This window comes from Hirundo rustica, chromosome 5 (genome assembly GCF_015227805.2).
Source record: "Hirundo rustica isolate bHirRus1 chromosome 5, bHirRus1.pri.v3, whole genome shotgun sequence".
Classification (NCBI taxonomy): Eukaryota; Metazoa; Chordata; class Aves; order Passeriformes; family Hirundinidae; genus Hirundo; species Hirundo rustica.
Window position 1 is genome coordinate 60,767,630 of NC_053454.1, and position 17,429 is coordinate 60,785,058.

Below are 17,429 nucleotides of genomic sequence, written 5' to 3' on the forward strand. Positions count from 1 at the left end.
TACTCCCTGCAGGGGCGGCCCCGCAGCATGAGCCCAACTCTACGGAATGATGCTGAGGCTGACGGGGCAGCTGGCGGGCCCAGGTGAGGCGGCAGGACGGGCGGTAGCGTGGAGCAAGGCTGACACCTGCAGGGAGCAGCCGGGCATGAGCGGGGAGGATGCCCCGACCCCCATGTGCCTCGGGTCCTCCTGTCAGCCACCTCCTCCAGCTCCGCTGCACGGCCGGGACGGATGGGGAAAGCAGGGCGGAAAAAGCACTTTCAGTGACTCAAAACTCAGCACCGAGAATATTTCCACCCTTCCAGTTTTAAAATTGAACCCCTTTGGAGTTTTCTCACATTCTGCCATCAGCATTTATATCTATCTGGGATCATTGTTCTTCACCCCGTTGCTCCCTGGAAAACCAGATCATAAATGAAGCAGGGCAAAAACAGATCCTGGGGATCTCACACAGTCCGGCCAGGTTTCCTTACCAGCTCGGCTCTAGGTTTCCAGTGGCAGAGCCCCACACCTCTTGTTCCCTAAATAATTTTAATGTGGTGCAGACACACAGTAGCAGCTTGAGCTGGTGCCTCAGGAATGTCCCGGGTCAAAGGATTCCGTGGGCTGAGCCCCCAGAGTCTGGGAGCTTCCGAGCCATCTCAGAGCGCCTGGTCACCCGTCCAGAGCCACAGAGCCCCGAGCCCTTGGCCAGGCCCAGGGTCAGGTCACAGCTCCTTGCCGAGGGCGCCGGCGATTCCTGCACCCTGGGCACAACCTGCAGCTGCTCCCTGAGCTACCTGCTCTCAGCGTGCTCCTCAGCAGGCAGGGAGGGTGAACTGAGACAGGCTTGGCTCCTGGGCGACCTCCTCAGCCACCTCTCTGAAAGCCTTCCCTACCCTCTTATCTGGACAGCTGACTCCAGTCCCAACAGAAAAGTATGGAACCTCTCAAGCACATTCATCTTTTCGTCCCAATTAATCTCATCTGCCAGTAAAATTCGAGATCCGGTGTAGGAATTAGGGCAAGCTACTTCTTACCCAGGAGGGTCAATTTAGGTCAAAGCTACCTCGCACAGATGGCTAATTTCAATCTCTTACACATACAACACAATTGTTCAATAAACTCAAAATAAATAGCGTAAGTAATTAATTTAAAGCTGCCCTAATTGTTTCTCAATTTTCCCTATTAATTTAACCTATAACACTCCTCCTATCGGAACTTCAAAGCTCTAACTTAACAGCCAATTAAATCTTCTTTAAGAAAAAAAAATAAAAAATGTGCTGTCAGTGCTGATTTCTTCTGACTGAACCCCTTGAACCACTTGGGAGTTCATTTAAATTGCACCAGGCTTAGAAGCTAAGCACTTTTTGCAGGTATCATGTTCTCAGTAAGCTAATGAGACAATGGACAATTAAGATTAATTAAGGTTTTTAACTCCGTATCAACTTTCTGATCACCCTTTGGCTTGACAAAAGTGCTTGGATGCTGAAGCAAACAAGAAATCCCTGGGTCTGTCAGCGGGAGCTGGCAAGAGTGCACACAGTTTTCCCCCAGCTCACAGAGGTCCAGGGCTCTCTCCTCCTGCCACCACAGCTCCGGCTGAAGGTCTCCCCACAGAATGCGTTTTATCTGTGCTTCTTCCCTAAATTAGCCTTACTAACTTCATCAGCTTCAAGCTTGGGTGAATGAGAAATCCTGAACCAGAGAAGTAGTGTGGAACAGAAAAGAGAAACTAAGTAAAATAGAAATGAACCATTCCGAGTCAGACTCCAAATACATCCCAGGAAGTTGAAATACAAGCAAGTATCTTAAAGCTAAGCCTGTTCAATTATTATTGCGAACAGGATTCCTCAGGGAAACTCCAAGGTCCTGGGGTTACATGAGGGGGAAAAAGGTATCCAGCGCGCAGAGCAGCTGAGCAGGAGGAGGAGCTACCAGCAGGTCTGCAGGGGCAGGAGCAGCAGCACTCTAAGGACACTGACAGGAAGGAATCTCAATGAATGATTGATTGGTACAAATAATCAAGAGCTGCTGCTGACCTAATCCAACTTAATTTGGGGAACCAAATGGCGTAACACAAATCTGGAGGTCAGACAGCACAGCTGGTTCTGTTGAACACCTGGCATTGACTGTCAGTGTGGATCTTAAACTCCCATCATCTCCATCTTTTACTTCACACTACGCATCTCTGCCATGGGAAAACCCCACACACTCCTCACAGCATTTGGTTTAATGAGACCAAGCACATTTGCAGGGGCCTTCCCAGCACAGGACTGGCAGGGAGTGCTAAGTGAACCAGGATTACCCTGTGGAACACTTGTCTGCGACTTTGAAACCAAAAATCTTATTATACCTAGGGAATTACTGCTTTTCTCCCCCTACTTTTTTTTTTTTTTTTTTTTTTTTTTTTTTTTTTTTTTTTTTTTTTTAAGCAAAAAACTCATTAAAAGCAGCTGTACACAACAGACAACTTTTCGTATTGAGGCCATGCAAACTTTTGGAAGAATCTTCCTCACTAATAGGACCTTTTTGGTACTTCATAGAGTACACAGGGAAACACCTAAGATGCTAGTAATCGTGATCTCAATTAACCAGAGATTCCTCTTGCACAATGCAATTGCAATTCCCACAGGGAATAACACCCTTCTGTGTTGTTAGACCTGACAGGTGTGTTCCTGGCCTCTCTCACTGAGGTTTGCAGACTCAGGCCTACCTGAGAAGTAGAGAAGATTCCTGAGAGGAAGGCCTGACTGGCTCAAAGGCATGTCTGTTGTTTCAGAGGGCTGACGGGTACGGGCAGTCCCCATGGGTTCAGAGGCTCTGAGGAGTCCTGGAGGGCCCTGGAAGGTCTGATGCACCCCAAGGCTCGGAGGCATCCAAGGTACCTTAGGGGATCCCAGAAGTCTGAGGGGTACGGGAGGGACTGAGGCACCTCAGGGTGTCTCAGAGGGTTTGAGAGCTCTGAGGGGCCCCAAGGAGTTCTGGCAGGTGTGAGGCACCCCAGGGGTCTGAGGAGTCCAAGGCACCTCAGGGGATCCCAGAGCTCTGAGGTGCCCTATGGGGGTGCCAAAGGTCCGAGGGACTCCGAGGAGTCCAGGAGGTGCGAGGAGTCTGAGGCACCTCAGGGGGTTCCAGAGGCTCTGAGGGGCCCTGAAGGGTTCCAGAAGGTATGAGGGGTCCCAGAAGCCTGAAGCACCCCGGGTGATCCCAGAGATCTGAGGACGCAGGGGGTGTCCCAAAGGTCAGAAGGCTCTGAGGGTTCCCGGGAATCTGAGGCACCTTGGGGGGTCCCGGAGGTCTGAGGGCTTTGAGGGGTCTCGGGGGGTTGAGAGCCCTGAGGGATCCCGGGAAGCTGACGGCTCTGAGGGGTCCCGAAGGACTGAGGCACCCCGGGCGTTCCGGCGGCTCTGAGGCGTCCCGCAGATCCGAGGAGCCCAAGGCGCCCTGAAGGGACCCTGCGCCTCCCGGGCGCCACCTCGCGGTCATTTCCGGCACAGGACGAGGCGGAGCCGCGCAGTGACGCTATCGGTGGGCGCCGCTCGGTGACGCCATCACGGCCGTTCCCGGCGCCGCTCCCAGTCCCGATCCCGATCCCGGCCCCCGGCCCGTGAGGGCGGCTTGGGGCGGTCCGATGCGGCGGCAGGCAGGATGCACCAGAAGCTGCTACGCAGCGCGCACTACATCGAGCTGGGCAGCTACCAATACTGGCCGGTGCTGGTGCCCCGCGGCATCCGGCTGTACACGTACGAGCAGATCCCGGTGTTCCTGAAGGACAACCCCTACATCACCGATGGATACCGCGCCTACCTGCCCTCCCGCCTCTGCATCAAGAGGTGAGCGCGCCCCGCGGCCCCGGGCCTCCGCCGCCCCCGCCGCCGCTCACCGCCTGCCCCGCCTTGTGTCTCCTCTCCCTCAGCCTCTTCATCCTCTCCAACGAGACCGTCAACATCTGGAGCCACCTGCTCGGCTTCCTGCTCTTCTTCACGCTGGGCATCTACGACCTGACGGCCGTGCTGCCGGCGGCCGGCGCCTCCCGCGAGGATTTCGTCATCTGCTCCGTCTGCCTCTTCTGCTTCCAGGTGGGCGCCGGCTCCAGGGCGGTGTTGAACCCCTCCCGCTGTGCGGGCTCGGGTCGCTCCGGGGACAGCGCGGTTTGAGTGGCATCGCTCTTCCAGGTAAAAGCCGCTGTGGTCGGGTCGGATTTGACCTGGAATAAGCTGGGGAAAACTGAACACAGCTGGCATAGGAGAGAGTCAGTGGTAAACAAGTGCGTTTGTCCACGCAGTGTCTCAGAGCTTCCGCAGTTTCAGGGGGGGCCTGACGCGGCTCCAGGTGCCACCACGTGCTGCTGGAAAGGCCAAGCACCGGAGCATGGAGATCAGCCGTGGCCTGATGGCTGGGAAGGGCAGGAGGGCTAGTGGCCTGACTTCTTACTTGTCTGTAAAATACATGTTTCCACAGCAGACTTCCAAGGGCCACTGCAGTGCTTGTGAAGTGCGCTGTCCTTGAAAGAGCACAGAGGGCTAAAGGCACTGTTTGTGTTCTCTGCAGGGTACAGGATGACTTTGTACAGCCACAAGTGGGGAAAACTCCCTTGCTGGCTGAGAAAGCACTACTCTAGTGCTCCTCTGTGCTCCTGCAGAAGGTCACAGAGAACCAAACACTTCTCAGGGAAAGGATTTTAAGCCAGCCTAGGAGCAAACAAGCAGCCTGTGCATTAGGAGTTAAATTTCCATGTGTTCCCTCAGTAAAAGCACACAGTGGGTCCTGGGCAGTCAGGGCAGATTTGGGCTTTGGGCTCTGCCTGGGGCAGTTTGGCCTGGTGGAATTCATCCCCCCCGTACTGGTGCAGATGTGCCTCCCTGGAGCACTGTCAGCTCACTCGGCCTCACGAGCCCACTTTTCTTACTTGTGCAACTGGTTATCAAGGTTTGCAGTGTCCTGCTCCTCCTCCCTGCTGCCAGAGAAGCTTGGTGGCTGGCTGGCATAAAGGGATCACCAGTGCCTGCACCAAGGTGCACTGCACAACATGTCATGGGCCGGGCGCCTGCTCCAGCTGCAGAGCTGAAGCTTGCTGTGCTCCCTGTTCCTTTGTAAGGAATTAACCCTCCTCCTCTGGCCCTCTGTGTAGGTCTGTATGCTTTGCTCAGTAGGATATCACCTGTTCTGCTGTCACCGCTCTGAGAAGACCAGCCGGCGCTGGATGGCACTGGATTACGCGGGAATTTCCATCGGGATCCTGGGCTGCTACGTATCAGGGGTGTTCTATGCCTTCTATTGCAGTAATGTGAGTCAGGAGCACATGTCCTTGCAGGGTTTCATTTGTGCGGTCTCACTGTAGTTTCCGTGCTGGAGGAAGAGGGCTCGGTACAGGTGTCCAAATAGAACAGGAGGGAGGAGACAGGGATAGGAACTGGAACGCATCCCTCTGACCTCAGCAGAACTGAAGGGACAGGCAAATCCAGGTTTTCCTTTCCAACTGTTGATTGCACAAGCCTCAAGAAAATATTTAAATTTCTCTCAAGGCAGAGAAACTTTACAGGTCCTACCTGTACCCAGTGCCTGAGGCTGATCATAGGATGTTTCCCATCACAGGTACTTTATTCAAGCAGCGTTGTCCATGAGGTAGCTGCTATGAGGCAGAAACAACCTTGTTTTCCCTCCGTCTAATAGAAGATGAGTAAATGAGTTCCCTCTCAAGGCCTGCCGTGGACATGGCTGTCCAGGAGCTGAACTGGGCTGGTGAGGCACAGGTGCATTGAAAACATTTGGTGCAGGAAGTGCTTGGAATAAAGGATGTGGTGCCAGGTGTCCCCAAGCAATAGATTCCCTTCCCCTCAGCACCAGCTGACAAACACAGGGCCCTGCACAGAGACCCACCACTGGCAGGGACAGCTTGAGGTATCGCTGCGCTCAGCCACTGAAACTTTCTGTCTAGAGCTGACTTTTGCACTTCTTTTGATAAGAAACCCACAAACTTGCCTTTGTTTCTTTTTGCCCTCAGTACTGGCGCCAGGTGTATTTGATCACTGTGCTGGCCATGATCCTGGCAGTGTTTTTTGCTCAGATCCACCCCAGTTACCTCACACAGCAGTGGCACAGGCTGCGCTCCATCATCTTCTGCTCCGTGTCTGGCTACGGAATAATTCCCACCATCCACTGGGTTTGGCTCAATGGTGGTGTTGGTGCATCCATTGTACAGGTAAAAAGAAAAAAAAAAAGAAAAAAGGAAATGAGATTCCCTTTTGCATTTCACTTGCCATTTTCCTCTTACACTCGGGGAAACAACAGGGAAGCAGGAGGAGGTAAAATTCCTCTAAGGACAGAATTCTTTTAGTCGATATGATCCAAATGGGAACACAGAAATGGGTTGAGAGGGGGTAAACGGCTTGGGAAGCTTCATTCGGCTGTGCTGCCCTAAAGCTGCACGGTGAGAAGGAAAGCAAGGTCCAGGTGTGTCCATGCCTGGGCACAGAGCAGCCTGTGTGGGCAGACCACACCCTCACCAGGCAGGGGGCCAGGAGCTGAGGGGACTGTGGAACAGAAGGAGCCTGTCAGGCTGCGTGAGATCTCAGAGCTGTCCACCTCCACAGCTCCAAAGGGCAACCAGAAGACACTGGGATAGATGGGATGATTAGTTGTCTCCTCTTCTGTTCCCTAGGATGGCAGCAGAAATCAGCATTTACCTGCTCAGCCGTCTATCTCCTACACAATCCTCTAACAGCTCTTTCATGTTACTATTTTCCTGTTTGTTTCACCCCTTGAAATTACGCTATGAAAGCAGCAGCCCAGTACAGCTAAAGGCAGTCCAGAGTGCGCTGGTATGAACCACCCTGAAACATCATGGCAGTTACCCCAGGGACTGAAGGAAACACTTCCTTTTCATAGTCAGCACAAACTGCACATGCCTGCGCTGGCCTGGATGGATGACTGTCCCTTAGGGTGAGGGTTCAGCCTGGCCCAGAGCTGCTGCTGAATGTGGCAGAGCACCACTTGGAAATAGATGTGGCCTTTCTATAGGACATTTCACACTGGCCCTCTAAAAATCATATCAATAGCAGTTGTGCCCCCACACTACCCCATTTGGCTTCTGGGATAGCAGGATGGTGTCTACAGTACACGGTTTGTTTCCACACTTGAGAAAAATGGCCCACTTTTGGTAACAAAACATTCTGCTACCAAAATCCACCTGGTGACTGAATTGCTGGTTATTGACCACCCAGTGTGAGCAGTCTTAGCGGGCTCCGGTGCGGCAGCTGCAATCCCAGTGTAAGTGGGATGTGCAGTGCAGTGTCCCTCACCCTGGCTGTTCAGTGCAGGGTCAGGGGGTGGCAAGGGACCTTTCTCAGACAGGTGCTGTGTCTGCTATCAGCTGAACTGAATAGCTTGGGTGTAGGCTGGAATAAAAGGTTTCTTCCCACTCAGGCTCTCCCAGAGTTTGGCATGTGCATCCCCTTTGGATTTGTGCATAGCTGACCACAGGCAGAGAAGGAAGATTCAGTGTTGTCATACTTTCTCCTGCTTTATCTTTAGGTACATTTTTTTCTGTTTTTGCCTTCTAACAGAATAGGAGAGCTCCCTTTTCTTTTGCAGGAGTTTGCTCCGCGGGTATTTGTCATGTACTTCATCGCTGCTGTAGCTTTTCTCTTCTATATTTCCAAAGTTCCAGAAAGATACTTCCCAGGTAGGAAATTCTCTTCTGGCTGTTTTGTTTATTTTTCTGCAGTTAAGCTTCCTGCAATGTCACACTCCTTGCTGTGGGTCCTGAACTTCCGGGGAGAGGACAGGCTGACCGTGTTCCCTGTGCAGTGTTCCCATGCAGAGTAAAAGAGTGGGAGGAGACAGACAACTTCCATCAAGTTCGTTAAAGAACTTTCCCTGCCACCCCTCAAGGGCAGGGTATGGCGGAGCTCTGCAGGAGGCTGATTGCACTGCACGCGCTGTGGCCAAACTGAACAGCTGAACTCCATGCCCCTGTTCTCCCCCACAGGCCAGCTGAACTACCTCGGCTCGAGCCACCAGGTGTGGCACATCCTGGCAGTGGTGATGCTGTACTGGTGGCACCAGTCCACAGTGTACATCATGCAGTACCGACACAGCAAGCCCTGCCCCGAGTACAGCGCGGACTTGTGAGCCAAGGTACGGCTGTTGCCATCCTCGGGGAGCAGGATACTCTAACCACAGGCTTCAGGAATCCTGGCCTAAACCTCAGGTCGCTGCCCCAGAGTGGGTCCTGACCAGTGCAAATAAAAAGCAGGGATGTGATGCCAAGCACTCCACTCACCTCTGCTGCTGCACTGGATGAGGCTCTGTGGAGCTGCTGGGCCCTTGAGCAGTTTCAGGGCAGGCTGGACTTATCCCTTCCAGATCCCTTTCCAGCTCAGTGTCACAATCTTAGTAGCCTCAAACCATCAGGCTTTTGTCAGGTTTTCAGTCTGCTTAGCATTGATCTGGATGTTGTGGGAATCAGACGAGTTGCAGACGAGTACACATGCACAGCAATTTACCTCATTTCCCTGCTGTTTCAGAGGCAGCACAAGAGGATTCGTGACTCCAAGGGCCTGGACCTCATGTGATGAGCTGTACTGTCAAGGACTGAGGCAGTTCCTTTCCTGACTCCTGGACTGTTATCCCCTTGCTGGGACAAAGTGTTACTGCAAGCTTTGATAAACGCAGCGGCACTGCCTGGGATCTGAGGGGCATTTCCTCCTCAGCCAGTTCCTGCTCTGCAGTCAAGCACCAAACAGCAGAAAGCTCAGCTAACTTGGCATGCAGGATGTTTTGTTGCCTGGCAAACACAAACAGCTCAGCCAAGGGTACTCAGGCCTGGACAACAGGTTTTTGGATGGTGTGCACCATTAAGAGAACACTTCTGACAGTGTGCCTGTAAAATTGTAGGAACTGTGGGAGCCGGTCCTGGATCCAAACCGTAGCCCAGTGGGCTGTGCATCCTTCAGCCTTTGCATGGAAGATGTTTTTATGCTTCAGTGTTGGCACAGGAACATACGAACTGGAATTCAGTGGATTTGTATTCTGCTCTGGACGAGCTCTTTCCCATTCCCTTGAAGATCAGATCACATGACATCCAGCACACCTGGATCTTCATTGCGGATCTTAAAAACAGCCTCCCCCAACGGGGGTCGTGCCATTGCTTGACGAAATTTCGCTAGACCTCTTCAGTAATCCGGAATTGGTATTCCAAAATATTCTAGGAGTAGCACTAAGCCTCCATGTCCATGTTTGTTGCTGTTTTGCAATCAGTGAACCTTCTGGGGATGCAGATTCCTGACCTTTGGCCTTTCCATATGTGAAGGATGATACTGCATTCACAGACACTGCTGTCCAAAAGGGCTTGCTGCCATAATCCTGCCACAGTGCAAAGGCTGGCTGGAGTTTCAGGGTATGTCATGGAACCATCTCTTAAAAAATGAACACCAGGGAGCCATGAAATACTCTGGTTATTGCATAGCTGCAGCCCAGCAGAATTAAGCTCCAGGGGTGCCAGTCTTCCAAACAGCGTTGAAATCCTTTGAACTTCGGGTTAGAGGCAACGATGCTGTTGGGACTCATCCTGAGTGGCTGATGTCCTTGTGGAGAGGGCATCCCTGTAATCCACTGGGAGAGGCTGGCTCACTGCAGTGACTGCCTCAGGGCAGGCAGGCTCTGTTAGTTGCCTAAAGCTGCCTCTCCCTGGGTTAAGGCAGAGGAGCAGGACTTGTTTTCTGGTCAGGGTGTGCCAAGGAGACTTGTAATGGAGGTGGAAGCTTACAGATAAGCACCTGAACTCCTCGGGCATGGAGAGGGTAGGATACTAACTCCTCCTGATGTGCTGGACAGGGATGCTGTCTTTAGGTCAGAGGGTGGTTTTGGTGCTTTTTTATCGGTTTTATTAACTCCAGAGACAAATAGTGGCAAAACTGACTCTGCATTAATGATTCAGCTCGCAGACCTTTAAGCCTTTCAGTGTAAGCACTGATTTTTTTATGATTTTTTTTTTTTTTAACTTGACAACCAAGCAAGTTTCAAGTGCACTAATGACTACTCCTGAAGCCTGACAAGGAACTCGCAAGTATAAAAGTCTGTTTTCCCAGTGTTATGTGTACAGTAATACCTGAAGAATGTGTCTGTGCTCTGAAATAATACTGACTTTAGCATTCGCTAATGTATTTTTTAAATGGAAATTAACTACTCCAGCAGTTTTCACCAGATAAGGAAACTGATTGCCAAGCTGTGCATTTTTACCTGACACAATTTATCAAGCTGCATGATGGTCTTTGATGTACATACTGAACCTATAAATAAATTCCCGTCCATTGGCTTTTTCCTTGGAGTAACATCATTCCTGCATCTCATGCAGTGGAACAATAGATGTCGATGGCTCAGCCATGGAACTTGTGCCACATCCTGTGGGTTACAAAGACAGATTTTTGGGGGAGAATCTCTAGCTGAATTTGCTGACGAACTCAGATTTGCAACCTACTACCACTACTCATTATTAACAGAGTCCTGTTGCTGCTTTATCTGTTCTTGACCATTTTCATTCTTACTTCAGCTCACCCAAGAGTAAAATCAATACAAGGAGCATTCAAAAAACCTGCTCCAGTAAACAACTGCAGATAGGGGCTCACACCACATTATAGTTCAGTCCAGAAGTGCAGAACTCAGTCCACAGCAGTGGCATTGGGAACCATACATGACCTTTCTGCAGTAAGGCTTTAAGGAGTAGCACTGAACCCAAGGAATTCAAAATAACACATGATCCACAGATTTTTAACCAGTCGGACACAGCAAGATGACTGGACAGCAAATACAACTACTTCAAACACTTTTTAAGAGAGCCACAGGTGCTTACAGCTACAACATAATTCAGCAGCAGCAGCACTGCTTATATTGAGTAAATAAATGAAAGCCTACACATGAACACTTCACAATGCAGTGTGGAAGAGACCTGCAAAGACACTTAACAAGTTTTTTTATTTAACAACTCCAAGGATTTTATGATATACATCAGCTTCACAAAAAAAGTTAAAAGTTCTCGCTTTAGTAGTACACAAAAAAGCTTTAGAAACTCCAAGTCTAACAAGAAATGGAAGTGTAGTTCAGGCAAGTGCACTTAAAAGCTGAATGCCAGCAATTTTAAAATAGTATTTATGCTCTTTAATACTAGGTGATGCCTCAGTCGTAACTTTAGCCATACATACAATCTCTTTGATTTTCTTTCAAAATAAGCACTATGGAACAGTAACACAGCAGCCACCCTTGGTGCTTAACTCATATTCACTCAAGTCACAAACATGATTGTGGCTGCTGGGTTACCAAAACCACAGCAACTCCAAGGGGTATGTGATGTGTGCGAGCATGTGTATATTTTATATATACTTCTCATATATAAAAATACACGATATAGTATAAAAAACTCCAGATAAACTCTTATTCTCACAGTAGCAAATATATCAACTTATTTTCACAGTACTCGGTTTTACTAACTGGGACACCCAGAGTGATTATAAGCTTTTTCCTCCAACGCTGGTGCTCACAGAGCCCCCCACCACACACAGGGCAGCCAAAGCATTAATTATATTAATTACACACCTCAGGGCCCTTTGAGTCTGCAAACACAACTATCTGGTTTTTCTCTCCATCTCCACAACCATTAAGGGCTTCATAGTACCTTGGGACAGACGCTCTCTCCAGCAGCTGATCCTAGAAGGTCTGTGCTTCAGTCCCTCAGCATGCTGAAGGAGAAGCTGTAAAAATCCATTGGGATTTCTGTCTGGAAGCAAAGTGTCAACCCCTTACTTTGCCCTCTTGCTACCACAGGCAGCACATAAGTGTCTACTGCAGCAAAGGCTTTCCTGATTTTATGTTGTACTCCACATACCCTGAAAAAAGTCAAAGGATATCCCATTCTCTGACAGTCACACATTTAACCTCCTTTGAATAATGGAGAGTGGTTGAAAATAACCCCAAACTTGAGTTCAGTTGTGTATAAACTACATACACCAGGCAAAGTCGGCTTAGCGGGGTGCACCAATCTCCCATCGACCACGAGAAAGGATAAAATAACTCTAAAGAGAAAAAATTACATTTAAGGAAAAACCTGATTGGTGTCTCCAGTATGAAGAACCAGGTTTGTTAAGGCCATTAGGAGACAAATATCATGAGCCATAACTCGTGCCAGCTCTACAGAGTCACTGGGGTCTGCAGTTTGCCTTTGCCTTACCTCTCCCTTCAGCTTTGCTGTGCAGCAATGTAATTACATAGGAACCTTCTGCCAAAACTCCTGCAGCCCTCCTCAGCCTGGAGTCCCAGAGTAAATCAACCATACGTGAACACATCTCCTATTTTTAATTTACCTGATCACTTCTGCCCACACTGGGCCTGCCGGTGCCCAGCCTCCTCCCCACATGTCCAACAGCCCCCACTTCTCCCAGGCCCTGGAGCCAAGCCCCAGTGCCATGTGCATTGTTAACCCTTCCCATTGCTTTCCCACTGGGAAGGCAGCAACAGCGTGGCTTTGGTGGGGACCAGCCACATGTAGGACCACAGTTTTAATCTCATTTTGCGTCCACCCCAGTGCCCCATTTGTCATCTCACTCTGTTCCGAGAGCTCTTCAGGTAGCTAACAGCTCTGAAGGACATTGAGAAAGGCAGCTCCTAAGCATGCACAGAGGGAAAAAAAAAAAAAAAGAAGGGAAAAATACCTTTAACCTGAGTGTCAGAAATGCTACAAAAACTGGCATGTGCTTCTCACAGCCTTTGGCACCAAACAGGTGTGAAGAGCAGTAATAAAGCCCGGAAAGTCCTGTGTTGAAACATTTCTACTCAATCTCCCAAGGGCTTAACTTCTAAGCCTGGAAAAGGCACACTGAAGCAGGCACAGCTGGAATAGTCCACTTACACCCTGTGAGAAATGAAACTGATGAAGATAAAGGTAGCTATCTATACACCTATGAGGTCCATTCAGATTCCAGGGCTAAGGGAAGCGATCTCACATATAACCTAGGGGGCATTTCATCATACTGATCCCAAAGGAATCATGGGATTTGTCTTCAACGTGTTTTCAGTGAATATTATAAGGGACCAAATCCCACACCTCAGAGATCTCAGGATCACAGATCTCCTGTATATCCAGCAGGAGGCATTGGGTGAGGGGGGGAAAGCTCACAACCCTGAATATTTCATTTCATCTGTGATGGGGAGACATGAGGACACCTGGCCACAAACAGTGATGTCTTACATGTGCAAACACCAGCCTCAGACTCCAGTGGAGCAGGACACAGAGGTGAGACAAGCTGAGGAACCAGCTCCTTCCATGCCCCTGTAAGGATGGCCATGGAACCCAGGCATGGCTGTCCTGAAGGGCACTGTCACTGCAGGCGGTGTCCATGGGTTGGGACAAGCTGGGAGGCAGCAGAACTGTCCCACCTACACACACCACCAGCTTCTGCACCACAGGAGGCCAACCCTGTGCTCGGCAGTGTTCACACCTCCTCCCATCACCAGAGGCACCTCCCAGAGTTCCCTCAGCCTCCAAGGGCCTAGGTAGCAGGGCAGGAGTCCTGCCCAAAAGGCTCTGGGGTGAAATGCAGCTCAGTGGTCCGGCAGCCACCGGCTCCTGCTGGGACACAGCCGGGGCAGGGAGCATCTCCAAAGCTCAGTGCATTTAGCAAACCCTAAAAGAGCATTAGGTTTCAGTCAGTTCATAAAACTGTTGTGGTAAAAAACCAACAGGTTTGAGAGAATACACATTTTCTTTGCAATAAAAATCCAAGAGGAAAACAGACAGAAATCCCAATTGCTAATCAAATCAATGCAATGGTTGTACCTCACAGTCAACTCTGCAAGTCATCTGAAACACTCTGTATGTGCCCAAGGACAGCCCCTCTTCCAGCATGATGAGGAGTCTCCTAAGTGCTGCAATCCCAGCCATGTCCCTGCTGGCTCACTCCCCTACACATTCAGTCTTCTCACGGATCAGTAAATGACCTGCTTCTTTAGTTTTGACTCTACATTACCAGTTTGCTATTTTACATTAATGGCACTTACTAGAGGAAAAAAAAAATAATTGACCATTTAGGCACACAAAAAATAATCTGCCTTTCATCTCTGCAGCTGCATAGAAGTCTGAGAGGTCCCAAGCCACAGCTGTGCTCCACAATTCTGGGCCACAGACCCTTGAGGATGTGGCTGCTTTGTTCTTATGATTATTAAAAGTAATTTTCACCTAGGAAGCAAAGACTTGGCCATTTCCAGCACATGATCTGGATATCAGTATATCTTGGTTCTTAGGTGTGCTGAGACATGACAAAGCACCACAGTTCATCAGCCCCCTGTACATATGGAAAACATTTTCCATGTGCTCCCTGGAAAGGAGGAGAGCTCCACCTCCACCGAGGCATGTGGCAGAGGGAAGGAAAGGCAACACCAAAGTGCACAATGACAGTATGTCCCAGGGTCCCAAGTCAGGGATTCATATCCAATTCCTCATTTCATTCTGGGAGCCATCTTCCGTAAGGAAACAACATTCCTGATTTTTTTTTTTTTCATTTTCTCAAGAAGGCCCAAATCAGAATTAGCCATTACTTGCAATTCCATCATGCACACAGACCGCTGCCTCCTCAGCCTGAACAAGCTGTACAACCCAGGCCCCTGGCATTTTAACCACATAAATTACTCCGCTAAATCTTTATTAAGGGACTTGGAGAGGTGGAGTGGGGGAAAACCCATTGGAAGCCTCTACTGTTTAGAAGGGAATGGAGCTGCTCCAAAGGGATCTAACTCCAGTGCCTGCTGCGGTTGGCCCTGTGTGCTCTGCACGACCAGCTCTGTGAAGGGCACCGCACCAAAGTCATCTGTTTTCAGCCCATCCCCACCATGAACAGCCCCGTGCAAGGAGCTCTGCCTCGGCCTGCCACCCACGACTACTGCGCCGTGCTCCCCGCAGCTGTCCCCAAAGCCCTGGTGCTGGGCATGGCGCATCAGGTCCGGCGGGTGGAAGGGTTTGGCTCCAAAAGGATCCAGTAGGGTCTCGTCTGTCTGTAGAGGGTTGGCTCGATCCTTGCTGTCAGACAAGGCCACACTGATGTTCTCCTTGGAGTCTGAGATGGTCAGGAACTCGTTGCTGCTCTGGGAGTCCCTGCGGCCGGCCTTCCTGTGCCGGCGGGCACGCTCCGGGGTGCGGTAGCTGGGTTTCAGCCCCTTCTTGGTGGTGGTGGGGGTGCCGTGATGGCGCTTCCCGTTGTTCTTGGACACCTCCTGCTTCATGCGCCTCTGGCGGGAAGAGAGTTTCTGCAGGTTCCGCTGCTGCTTCACCTTCTGATGCTGCTGGCTCCCCGTGATCTCCTCGAACGGAACCAGCCCAAACAGGTCCTCCCTACTCCCAGCAGACTTGGGGAGAAGGGACGGCTGAAATGGAGTGCAACCGAAGATATCCACGCTCCGTGGAGAGGTGGGGGAGAGCAGAGCCTCCATCCCTGACCCCTGCCCATCTTGCTGGGGCACTTTTTTGCTGAAAGGAGCTTTTATGAAAACATCGAAGTCATCCTGTTCTTGGCTTTTCCCAGCCACTTGAGAAGAAACGTTTTTGTCCATCTCCTCCCTTGCCTGAGGCTGCAGAGTGAAAAAGGGCACAGCTCCAAACACATCAAATTCTTGGCCAGAGTTGATCAGAGCGCTTGGCACCTCAGGCGGTGACATAGGCACTGAACTGGTCTCTGTGATTTCACTGCTGCCCATACCATCTCTGAATCGAGTGCTCAGGAGCCCTTGCGCATATTTTTGCTTGGTTCGGTCACAATCAGAATCAGAGCTCTGCTTTTCTTCCTCCTCTTCTTCCGCCTCTTCCTCAGAATCCATGAGGAGAGGTCGGTGGCCTAAGTTCTCTGGTTCTGTATCATTGTCATCATTGAAGTCTCCATTCTCTCCATGCAAGACTTCTTCATCCTCCTGTTCTTCTTCTTCCTCACTGCTCTTGGGAGAAGGAGGATCAGACTCAAAATCACTCTCTGACTCCTCACCAACTTTTGTCACGTGTCCCTCTGCACTTTTCCTCCCCGCTCGGGGATCTCTAAATGCATGGCTCAGTTTTCCAGCCTTTGTTGGGGTCCCTAAGTTAGCTCCTTGATTGCTGGCTGAGTTATCCAATTGTCTTCCAGGGGAACCTGCAGGTCCAAAGAAAAAAGCAAATGAAAACTTAAAAACATACAACAGCAAAACTTACTCCACGCACCCCGCAGCCACACATCCCAGCAGATGATGCAAACATAATCAAATGCAAAAAATCAAATCTGACATTTCAAACAACACTCATAAAATCAACAGCCAGAGCTGCCAGCTTTACTTCTAAAGCACAAGGTGGCTGGAAATACAGTACCAGTATTTAGGGGGCATACCAAAGGGCTAATGGACACAGCTGATCTCTAGAGATAGCTTTTCAAACCCAGTCATTATACAGCCACTTTTCTCTGGGAAAACAGGAGACAGAAGGATTTAAATACTTTAATTTTCTATATTATATTTTTTTAAGCTATTTTTGTAAGTGCTTCTGCTTTGATAGTCTGCTCTGACAAACAATGCTCTAGTTGCAAGAGCAGCTCTTTCAACTTCTGCAGGAACTGAGGCACAACAGCTCTTGTTTTTCCTCATGTCTGAGAGCAACGCTTGCTGCTCTGTGTCTAAATGCAACCTGTCAGCTCAGCTTCTCGATGGCAAGGAAATCTATCTACTCACTTTCCTCTGCCAGCTTTCTCCCCACTATTCACTGACAGCTAGAACTGAGAGAACAATTCACTGATGAGTCTTTTGTGGTGTAGTTGCCTTGGGAACACTGGAAGCAGTAAAAATTTTGCAGCAGTACAAAAAAAGAGATGGCAGGAGCAGGCAGAGCAGGGGAAGCTACACAGTGGCACTGGCACCACTCCCCAGAGCAGGGGAGGCTACACAGTGGCACTGGCACCGCCCTCGTCACTAAGCAAATCCATTTTCTCCCTGTGTCAGAGCCCCGTGATGTGGAGAGATGCTTACAGGAGTGTAACTGACTTGGATTTCTACTAGAAGAGAAGGAACAGGAGGAAAATCAAAACACTCAAGTCTCCACTGGGTAAAGCACATTCTTCCTTGAGATGTCCTCTTGGCAACAGATAAGGTGCATAATGTTACGTGTAACACCAGCAACAGCAGCGAGGATACACCTCCTGGCAGGCACGGAGCCACTGCCCAAAGCCTGTGTGCCACTCTGCCCAGAGAGGCTGCCACAGGCACCCTGGCACCAGAGATGTGCCCCCACTCACATCTCCAGCATCTGACACCAGCTGGGGCTGCTCCTGTTCGAGCAGTTACTGGAGAACTCTACCCACAGCATTGCCCTGGACCACTGACCTCACCCAAACAAAACTGGTACCTTCCACTTACGGCTTTGTTAGGCAAACATTGACATTTAACCCACT

At 50.1% G+C, this 17,429-nt stretch overlaps 2 protein-coding genes across 5 annotated transcripts in view; one reads left to right on the forward strand and one right to left on the reverse strand.

Annotated features, from left to right (window-relative positions):
- Window positions 1-3,532: 3,532 nt before the first annotated feature.
- PAQR3 (progestin and adipoQ receptor family member 3) lies at window positions 3,533-10,306 on the forward strand. 2 transcript variants are annotated; one of them, XM_058420569.1, is made up of 6 exons: window positions 3,533-3,815; window positions 3,899-4,061; window positions 5,114-5,269; window positions 5,987-6,184; window positions 7,576-7,666; window positions 7,973-8,121. In XM_058420569.1, the coding sequence occupies exons 1-6, from the start codon at window positions 3,631-3,633 to the stop codon at window positions 8,113-8,115; spliced, it is 936 nt and encodes a 311-aa protein (XP_058276552.1). In that variant the 5' UTR covers window positions 3,533-3,630; the 3' UTR covers window positions 8,116-8,121. The 2 variants fall into 2 exon arrangements, with proteins under 2 accessions (XP_058276552.1, XP_039921233.1); XM_040065299.1 differs by lacking the exon at window positions 7,973-8,121 and adding an exon at window positions 8,511-10,306 and having other exon boundaries at window positions 3,543-3,815.
- The window catches only part of BMP2K (BMP2 inducible kinase), a 50,005-nt gene continuing 42,847 nt past the window's right edge, over window positions 10,272-17,429 (reverse strand). For all 3 annotated transcript variants that reach the window (XM_040065296.2, XM_040065295.2, XM_040065297.1), the window contains one exon: window positions 10,272-16,145. In XM_040065296.2, coding sequence (XP_039921230.1) covers window positions 14,722-16,145 — 1,424 coding nt within the window. In that variant the 3' untranslated portion in view covers window positions 10,272-14,721. The remainder of the gene's footprint in view (window positions 16,146-17,429) is intronic.